Source organism: Eutrigla gurnardus, assembly GCF_963514095.1.
Source record: "Eutrigla gurnardus genome assembly, chromosome: 9".
In the NCBI taxonomy this organism is placed as follows: domain Eukaryota; kingdom Metazoa; phylum Chordata; class Actinopteri; order Perciformes; family Triglidae; genus Eutrigla; species Eutrigla gurnardus.
Window position 1 is genome coordinate 23,898,075 of NC_139923.1, and position 10,731 is coordinate 23,908,805.

Consider the following 10,731-nt stretch of genomic DNA (forward strand, 5'->3'; position numbering starts at 1 on the left):
GTTCTGCTTCAAACGTTGCCCCTTTCACCCGCCCGTCCCTGGAGACGGGCGTCCTCTCCTTAACTTTCTTTTTCTATTCACAACGGTGAACCCTTCCCTTCCTTCCAGTCCGCTGGGACTCCATTCTTCTTTCTGGAGCACCGCGGTGCCACACGGCGGTGCACGGGGAGTTCAAGGGTTCAGTCCGCTTTGATGATGGTCGTCAGCCTGTCAGTGTCTGAGAATGTCAGGACGACCGATTACACTTGGTGTTTTTGATTCTTTAACCACACTAACCATTACTTCAAATTATCAATCTGAAGAAAAAAAAAATCCCCTCACTCGGTTAATAAACAGCCTGCATGAAGAGGAAGGAGATGATATGTCTGCCTTGGTGTCGGAGCCAGCGCGGTTGAGCTTCACACTAACGCCCTGTCAGAGAGTGTAAATGGAGACGCTTTCTCACTATCTGTACTTTAGTGACACATTCACACTCACACCAGAGAAGATGGTTTTTATGTTCTATAAGAGCATTCCCCAAAGAGGGAAGTCGTACCCGCTGCATATGGAGACAGTTCAAAGATACACACAAGTGTTTTTTCTTACTCACGATACGGTCTTAAAACCTTATATCTATAACCTTTGTTACTTAAAATAGTTGAAAACTAAATATGCAATACACACGATAGATTCAATAAGGGAATAGGAATGACTGTATTGAATAAGAAAATAGGATGAAGGAATAAAATAATAATACAACTTTAGAGCACTTTTCGAAACAAAATGTCTTTTTCACACAAAAATGCATCATCAGAACAGTGATGTGGATGAAGATATTGAGTTAATAGAGACAAATGTTAACTGAAACTATTAAAATTTTACAAATTAAGTAGTGACCTTGTGCAAACAGTACAGTTTTTATTTTGTTTTTGTTTGTTTAGTGTCAGCAAGAAAAAAATCTTTATTTCCTGTGTGGCCACAGCACAAACTTAGACACAACAAAAACACATCATTACTGCATATAAATCTCATAATGTTTTGTTGGTAAAACCTGAATGTCTTCAGAGACTAAAACACGCTAAGAAAAGGGACGTTAAGCTGTTAGCCTCGTTTAACCTCATCATTAACTTAGTTTCCTGTGTGGTTCTTCCCCATTTTCAAGCCCGTTTCCAGCAGAAGCAACTGATGTTTTTGCTCAAAATTTTTGATAGACAAGCTATGTTAGCTAGCAGGAAGTAGCTAACTGGAAAGTCAACCACGCGTAGAGTAAATATTGCACTTTAATCAGCTATGCAGAAATGACTCCTAAAGAACGGCCAAATATCTGGATGAGTAAACAAGCAACAGTTTGCCATCATGCCAGCCACGGCAACCTAACCTGATAAGGCAATGATTGACGGCAGCATTTTCTTTAAGTGTAACAGAACAAGGAAATAAAGAGCCTATTACAGTAATGTGAACAAACTTTTCCTGCTGTGAGAAGTTGAGACGCCATGAAAAGAAAATGTCAGACATATTCAAGTCCTTCACATCAGGGTTTAACTAAACAACATGGCCTGTTTAGTTGGATTCTGTGCAAATGATCTGACTTTAAAACAGTTGTATCAGACAGTGTGTTATGAAACAACAGTTGATGTGCATGACATATTCCAAAAATGCTCAGAAAAACATGGAGATTTGAACATCGTCATGTGATATGATCAAAAGCTCCAACAGCTACCAGTATCTTATGGTAAGATTGTTTTTTAATGGTTTCTAAGTTCAACAACTATCTGTAAACCTCACATTTAGACACATTTAGTATTTGGTGGGTGTGTTTGTGTCGTAAACTCTATTAAAAAAGCCAGTTTGTGTGGTGAAATAATCGTTATAATTTAATGGCACATAAACTTGAGTGAGCACATTACAACTTGAGTTTGAACTGAAGTTGCTGCTGGTTATAAAACTGCTCTCTGTGTGACAAACTGAGCCTCAAGCTCCGCAAAAATATGGTAAAGGTCACATACCAGTGTGTGAAAGCCAAGTATGACAATCTCATGTTTAAATGTTAAACTGACCTCTGGGAATGTGATTTCTCTGAGCCATGATTCCCAAATATTTTATTTCCCTTGGCGCTCTTCCTAAGTATCACTTATTTTCCTCGTGACTAAATAAACAAAACAACGTCTCAAGCCATTACGGCTTGGCACCGGCTCAGAGAGCAGAAAATAACTCAAACTCAAAGTCCCATTTGGGGAAATGCTGCCTTAGATATACTGAAGTTCAGATCATGGACATCATTTTTTTTTATGCATCTACTGGGACACAGCTCCACCCATCTGCCCCCCCCTCCTTGCTTCATCCCTCAGCTCTAGTCTGTCTCTTATCTCAAGACTTTGTAGGAGTAATTGTGGTGTTAAGACGTACTGCTGCTGAGTCACATCACCAGTAGTATCAGCTTGTTATTATAACTACACAGAAGGGGAAATAATTCAAAAACTCAAAGTTCTGAACAGTTCGTCTCCCGCACGACGTCTGGAGGAGCAATACTTAACGTCCACTGTGAACAAACTTGGCTAGGACTCAGCCAGTGACCCCTTTGCCCTGTGTACTGTATCCGTGCCCTTTGACTGGGCCTGTCTGCATGGGGAGGAGGAGGAAATGGCTGTACTGACCACTATATAAACATTACATCAACCCTAAAGGCAGCCTGCCGGCCTGCCACTCTCTGGTTCCCTTTCATTCCTCGCAGTCTGCCTTCGCCGCCGATAACGCCCAAGTTCCTTCCTCCAGAATAACACTTGGACCCAAAAACAATCAAGAAATCACCTTAAAAGCTGTTTGCTCCGAGATCATCCTATTTAACCTTAGCCCCCTATAATCTGATAACTTGGAACAAAAGCGTGAAGGGGGGGGTGAAAAGTGCACAATACTGCTCCTTGAATTACGCAAAAGTGGCACAAGGTGGAGGAGTTGCTGGTGGTGCCCTTGTTGAGTTGCTGAGTGGAGAAAGTTGATTCCTCCGCAGCTGTAGTTTCTGCAAAATGGCGTTATCTGACTCAAACCGAAATGTGTGTGTGTGTCTTGATGATTAGCAACGCAAAACAAGCTTCACAAGGAAGAAATGGAGACCAGAGTCTTCTTCCTTTCCTTTTTCTATTACATCTTTTCTGTTTTTGGGGGTTTGTTTTTTCAGCTGTCTCATGCATGTCAGTGCCAGTGACTCATCACTTTTTTTTTTTCTCAGTTTGATTATTCTTTTCTGCTCTTGCAGCGTTGGCGTGGCGACAACTCCCGTCCTCGACTTGATTATGTCGTTGTAGATAGCGGCTTCATCAGTTAGCCTGGTTTTGGAGCACAGCCGGCATTTTCTTCACCCATGATTTTCAATATACACTACAACCACATTACACAACACAAGTATGATATGTGGTGAGATTTCTTTGAAAAAGTTTCACTTTCTTCTGTCAGCCTCTAATAAACTGTCAGCTTGTTCTCTATTTAAAGTTCATTGCCTCAGCCCGTGAGTGACCTACTCATTGTTTCTGTTCTATGGTTCCAACATAACTTCCTGCCGCTTCCTGAGCCCACCCACAGACTCCCGATAACATATGTGAACATCATAAAGCACTTTTAAGTTAAGCCTCACGCTGTTCTTCGTGCCTCCAGCTCATTAAGGTCAATTAACGGAAGACAAGAGTCACACGACATTGGCTAATAAATCATCACTTATCTCACTTAGTGCCGGCATGAACCCCTGCTATTGCCAAAACATCACTTAAAAGACTGGGATGTTGCCTCTTTCCATATGTAATTCTTTAATGCCAATCTGTACTTTTTGGGTTTGTTTTCATTCATTAAGATACATTTTATTGCAACCACCATGAATAACGTGTTATAATGTAAATTTGATCTTGATTGATTTTGTAATCGTGGATACTTTAATTGGATCACAGATTAAAATATATTCTTTTTCTAACTGTATCGTCACATATTATATCTAATTCTGCCGAGCAACATTAATGTCTTTGCTTCTGATTTATTCACAATATCAAAAGGAATGCATGACCTTTGACCTCTCAAGCTACATGCACCACAACAAAAGCTGCATCTTAAAGGGTCAGTTCACCCGAATAACAAAGACATTTCCGCAGTTCTCTTTCAGTGGTCTATATTTATGGAAAAAGGCCCAGATCATTAATAATAATATTTTCTGAATGATCTGGACTCAACCTACAGTTCTGGAGTTTTTTTAAATATACATTTTAATCATTGCCAAATGGAGATAAAAGATTAAATGACATTACATTATAAATTATAATTTATTTTAATGTAATCTTTCCCACAGAGTAATATAATCCCACAAAGTGGGTTATGATTTATAAGTGGGTTATAATCTATTTATCAACGTTGTGGGAAAACCTGGAGACTTGAGATCTGACCGATTACTCATAGTGTCAATTATAGGGATATTCACAATCTTGTAAAGGTCTTTGTTATTAGTGTAATTTAAAACCAGAGTCGCCTATTTCTATTAAAACACGTCTTTCTTTTTGGTGAGATTTCTGCCACGACTGACAAACTGCAGCAAGATATGACTGTTCATGTATGTTAGTAAGAAAACAAATTATGTACAAAGCATTTTATTGGGTCCTGTCATGGATCGCGTCTACTGTTGATTTATTTTTTCTACATACAGATGATCCCTTGTTGGTGTCTGGGTTTAATTTGCATTCTGCATACAGTGGCATAGCATATAGCATTTGAGACACAAAACTTCACAAGAGACATGTAACACGAGCATTCTCCTGTGGAATATCGGAACATGAATCATGTCAGCCATGTCTAAAAATATCCCCTGCCTCCAAAACCTCCCCTGTGCACGACGGCTTCAGCTATGAGTGTTTGTTTCCAGGTGAGGTATCGGCCTCCCACATCGCAGCCCTGCTGCTATCAGACAGGCCACATCAGAGGCTATGGAAATGAGTGACGTAGTATTTGCCGTTCCCAGCGTTGTGCAGAGTGCGGAGCGACTCGCCACAGATACCCATCTGAGCACAATGCGCTCGCCATCACAGCTTCCTCCTAAACGGTGCCGGCCATCTGACAGGAGGAAGATGTGCACGGCCGCATGCATACTCGCCCACAGACTCTGGACTCGGAGGGCCGGGCCGTCACACTGATCGCAGAAGTGTGATCGGTGAAGTAATGTGCGATGCAATGTGTTAAAGTGTGGCGTGGGTTGTGGTGTGTGCTCGGCGGAAGCCGACTGTAGGTTTTAGTGACTGGCTTCTTTGTGCTGTATTCATGGGTGTAATTACTGCTTTTAAATTATCAAAGAAACCATGGCTATATATGTCCTTCCCCTTTTTTTTTTTTTTTAAATGGAGAATCTGAAGAACAATGCATGCTGGGATAGGCTCCTGCCCCACGGTTTCATCCGAAGCAGAACATTGATATCGGTGTGAAATTTCAGGGCAATCTGTCAAATAGTTGTTGAGAAATTCCGCTAAAGAGAGAAAAATGCTGGTGGCTCTAGAGGAAAAGTCAGGAGGTCAGACCAGTACGTCCTCTGGGGACCATGAGTGTTTCATGGAAGTGCATCCAGCAGATGTTTGGAGAGTGCGCTTGTTATTGAGGTTGGTGTACGCCGAAATAAGACTCTTTTCTTGTACTTGATATTACCGGCTAACTCCACCCGGGCCACCTACTGGAAGCAGCCGGACATTACTCGTCTTCTAGCTCTGGACGCAGACGTGATTTGATATCAATGTGCAAAATTAGAGTAATACAGTCATTTTAATCAAATATGCGTGATTTTTAGAACGTTGAATTACCTAAATCCAATGACTTTTTACACAGTTTCAACATGAACGCTGAGATCTACTCCACTACTGATGCACAGACTCAGACTGGTATGCTCCTTTAAGTAATAGAGAGACACTACAGCCTTGCCTGGCCCGTGACTTGCTCAAAGGCCACTGGTAGAATGATAGCTATCTGCTGACAATAAGGCCTTTGAGCCGGAGAGAGGAGCCTGCGTCTCATTTACATGGACTGGGGAACTGTGACTCTTTGTAATTCAACTCGCACACGCCGAGCTTCATGTTTGGGGATGTTCATTTGAATCTGGACCGTCCTGACACAGGCGGAGGGGTGTTGGGATTTGGACGAGGGTCCGTCGTTCCACAAAGGAGGACTTCACTCGTGACTTTTTTTGCATTGTAGCACGATAATCGAATGCAAGGCTTTCTAATCTGGATACAGCGAGGAGAGCACATTTTGGGAGAGGGACGGCGGTGTTGACATCATCACACGTCATCCACATTTCAGAGCGATGCATTGTAATAAGCAGCTTTCCAGAAAGACAGTGTCCCGTCAGTCCACAGCCACAGACCGGCCAGTTCTTGCAAGTGTTAGAAAACGTCACGTTTCCTTGTTGCAAGATGTCTCCCACTGATAGCAACGTCACCGCTCTCTTTATTTGCGCATGCTATCAGGAGGCCACGGACAGAAGAAAGAGAGAGAAACAGATTGGACGGGAACAGAGCTCCACAATCATGCAAAGTGTTGTACTTTTCCTGGGTCGCTAATGTGTCGAGCTGGGACTTTTGCACGCACTCTCTCCAGACTGCACCCAACAAACCACCGCTTTATTTTTTTTGGGCCTATTTTTAATCCCATTTCGAACCGATTCCCCAGACAGCCAGACAAATTTCACAACAAGCTTCTTAATACAAGAAAGGGACAAACGGTATATTAACTAAGCTACTGAATGGACGTGTTATTTCAAGCAGACGAGCTGTGGCCGGATGAGTGCCTGAGAGGAAGGACAGACTCATTAAAGAGACAGGATTGGAAACCGGGTTATGAATTGATGTTAATCTACCAGTTCTGTTTGATTAAACGTTATATGTTAATTCAAGAAGAAACACTTATACATCAGACTTTAATAAGGGTATTAAACTCAGCAGGACAAAAGACAAATATATAGAATATGGATTAACAAACAAATCCTCAATCTGCAACTCAATTATTTTGCCTAATTACACCTCTTCAGAGATCATCGTGGTTAATGAATTGTGGTGGCCTTGTGTTATGAGTGAGAACACCTGTGTGAGAGGCACTTCACCGCCCTACTGTGGATGAAGAGGATTTTGATGACGTGGGAATCAGTAAAGCCTTTTAATAGTCTCCTAATCGTGTAACTTGACCTCACACAACAAAAGCTATTTCACTTATATCGTATCGCTGAAGGTCCTCTTTGACATCGTGTGCAAAGGAAATATCTTGAATGCTGAAATTCCAAATTGTATATTATATACATTGATATATATATATATATATATGAAAGGGGTTACAATTGGAGATGGGCGGCATTTCTGTTCCTTGCATTTGAAATCAAATTCATTTTCATCAGATAAATATGTTGAACAGCGGAATAAAGACACGGCTGACGGGCATCAAGGTGCAGACGAGCTCATCCATATCTGACGATGACATAAACGTAACCTCCAACATTGTTTTAAAAAGGGGAAGTGAAACCAAGACCCAAGCTAAATTAAACCAATGTAGATCGCAGACGGTGGCGTCTACATAATTAGTTAAATTATATCACGTGTTCAGTATGGAAAATGTCAGCATGCAAAAGTCTGCCTTTCAGGGAAGCAAAGTACTTCCCCTTTTTATTCTGTAACTTCCTTAGTGCTTTTAGATTTTCAAAAATTTCTTTTTTTGCTCTGTTTTGACGCCACTAAACTAAATTAAACTAAATTCAACATCTGATGCATCCTAGACCAGGAATTCTCCGTATGTTGACCCGATTGCAAATGGTCTTTTTGAAAGCAAAGACATTCTGTTGTCCATACATTTCTCAGGCATTTCGTATAATTTATTATAACATTTATTTTTTTCTTTCTGGGTTTCTGAGAGAGAGACACAAAAGGCACGCCGCCCGTCACAACAGTCACTTCCTAAGTTCTGCAAGTGAGCGTTGACAGACTCACAGTGTGTTAAAATGAGACGTCAACACACAAACAATACGAGAGGAAAACAGATTAGAAGAGTGAGAGAACTGAAATGAAGCAACTAGAAAAGAGCGGAAAAGACAACAAGAGGGAGGAAAAGGAGGAAATCAATTACAGCAAAGAGAAGACTATAAGGAAACAATCACAATATGTTTATGTCCCCTCTGCTACAAACTAAGAGAACCCTCGAGGGCTGATTTCAAGTGTCCAGAAGCAACAAAGGAGACGATCGGAGCTCGGAGCTCTGATTTCATCAAAAGACAAGAAGCTGGATGAGCAGCAGGTGCCGACTCAACGAGAAAGTCGTGTTCAACTGAATTATTTCTGACGAGGCTCAAAAGACCTCGAAAGTGAAACGACACTCATTTTCTTGCAAGTTATGAGAAATTCGCTGACAACGTGTTGTCATAACTGTAAAACCATATCTTTGATGCAGAAGCGGTTAAAGCCGTCTCGTATGAAGCACCATCGGTCTGCAAGCCAGCGGTTAACCAACTGTGGCGACAGGTTGACATTTGCATGTGAGCCGTGTGACCTGTCCTCAGATCTCTGCTCGACCTGTGTACTCTTCACAGGAGTTGATTAAGTCAGTGAGCCATTGCACCTTTACTTCCTCATTGAAACCGATACAGTTATCAAGCCAAAGGAGTGGTCACCATAAGACGACAAATTTAACATTTAACGATGAGAGAAAAAACATCTCAGGGATTCTTACTGCCTTTTTTTTCCTCCTGGAGGTCTCAACTTCCCAATTCAATTAAAAAAAATTACACTTAACAGTTCTATTAAATCTATTAAATTCAACTCCGAGGCCCAAATCTGCTGACAGGATGTAGAATATAATTAGTGCTTGACTGCATTGAAGAAAGAAGAATTTAATTTAATGTACACTACGATTCAATCATTGTTTAATTGATTAAATATGATGTGGCACCAGGTTGTAAATGTATAGTGTATTTAGATATATAACACTAGTACGTTAAAGGTGCATTACACAACGAGATCGGGGGCATTTTCACTCCCTACGGAGAAGTAGGTGGTTTGTCAGGTCCTTTGTTTTTCTAATCTGATGCCTCGGGGGAGAAGTTGTGGTTAGGGTGGAGTTAAATATTGTGGTTAAAGAAAGTGATTACGGGGAATTTACTCTAAATCACACATTTATACAGAAATATTCACCCAGACCTCCTCACCTGGAGGTTTTATTCTAGAAACTCATCACACCGCTTCTGCTTTAGAGCATCAGTCTCCACATTGTTAACTCAAAAATCTATGTAGACCATTTACAGAAAGGGATCGATCCGACTCCCCACAACTATATTGGTGCCAATATTGATCATATTTATTGGCTCAGGTAAGCTAAAAACAGCTTATTTGTCACTATGACTCCGTCCTGTGTCCCTACGCACTGGGATCTGAGCATCCCTAGAAACCGGACTTCCACAACGTTTTACAATGCTGTCTTCAAAATGACCAGAGGGTCACAACGCACCTTCCTTTGTGTCGCCTTGGATTGCCTCTAGTCGTACCTATAAACCCTATGCTGGTGTGGGTCGTGGCTGCAGGAGTGACAGGGACACTGAGCTGCACCTCATTCCATTCCTGACCCCTTTGTGTCGGCCACACACATCCTCACATGCCATTCTCAACCTCTCTCACCCTCTTTCTGTCCCCCTCTCTCTCTCTCCAGAAAGACCAGTGGGACAAGGACAGGTGGGTCTGTTGTCTGATGGATACCCCAATAACAGATACGTAAAGGTGTTTTAAAACACACTAAACATGTTAGTGACGTGAGCAAACCTGAAGAAACAACTGGCTGATAAATACATTCAATTAGAAAAAGTAATATATTTTAATATATGCTCTGTGCGTCTTCCAATAAACAGCCCACCATTGTTAAAACTGTAAATCTGAAGGTTGGTGTATTAATGACTTGCTGACATAAATTTGAATCCAATTCAAACCCATGAAGAACCATTCTTCTTCTTATAGAGATGCCATTCTCATCTGCCACAATTTATTTCTTTGATTGCATTTTTGGAAACTTTTGGAACAGTTTCTTACTTTTATACAAATAGCTTTCTCACAAGCGTGAGCTGACGTGCTGCACCAGCTCCTGACTCCAGAAGTAAATCACCTTTCAGCGGCTTTTACCTGCGCAACAGGTGCACTGACTAAACTTTTTCTCTCCCTCCTTCTCTCTCTAAACTGACCTTCATCATCCCAACAAAGCAGCCCGTTGTCACCAAACCAAACAACACCAGCTGGTTTGCAAAATGACAGATGAATGAAAGAGACGCGTTGTTTACCTGGAGGAGCGCGATGAAGACCAGCAGGCTCCACGGAGAGACGCCGCAGCGCCGCAGAGGCGTCATGACGCGTCGAGGGGCAACGAAGAAGAAGGAAAGAAACTTTTCTACCAGTTGAGGGCTTTCATGTCCAAACTTTCCCTCGCTTGAAATGTCTCTCGGTCAAACTCTGGCTGCATTAGGAGCATTAAAAGTCAGATAAGTGGGAGGAAGAGGAGGAGGAGGAGGAGGAGGAGGAGGAGGGGAGGCTTTCTCTTCTCGCTGTTAACGGGGGAGGAGCGGCCGGCCAGCCAGGCGCGTCACTCCTGGAAGTTTTAGTGAAGTGTGCCACTCCTCTCGTCCGCGGCTCCACACGGCTTCACCCCCTTCTGTGTGTCCAGCAGCGGCGTGTGGCTGCGGGCTGTGCGGGAAGAGGCTGCTCGGCCATGCAGAAGTGAGGG

At 42.1% G+C, this 10,731-nt stretch overlaps 1 protein-coding gene across 5 annotated transcripts in view; it reads right to left on the reverse strand.

Moving 5' to 3' along the window:
• The window catches only part of LOC311017993 (receptor-type tyrosine-protein phosphatase beta), a 37,189-nt gene extending 26,458 nt beyond the window's left edge, over window positions 1-10,731 (reverse strand). For 2 of the 5 annotated variants that reach the window (XM_084016708.1, XM_084016706.1), the window contains exon 1: window positions 10,292-10,629. In XM_084016708.1, the coding sequence (XP_083872834.1) occupies window positions 10,292-10,357 (66 nt within the window). In that variant the 5' untranslated portion in view covers window positions 10,358-10,629. Of the gene's footprint in view, window positions 1-10,291 lie in introns of all 5 variants that reach the window. The other 3 variants (XM_084016707.1, XM_084016709.1, XM_084016710.1) reach the window with 3 other exon arrangements.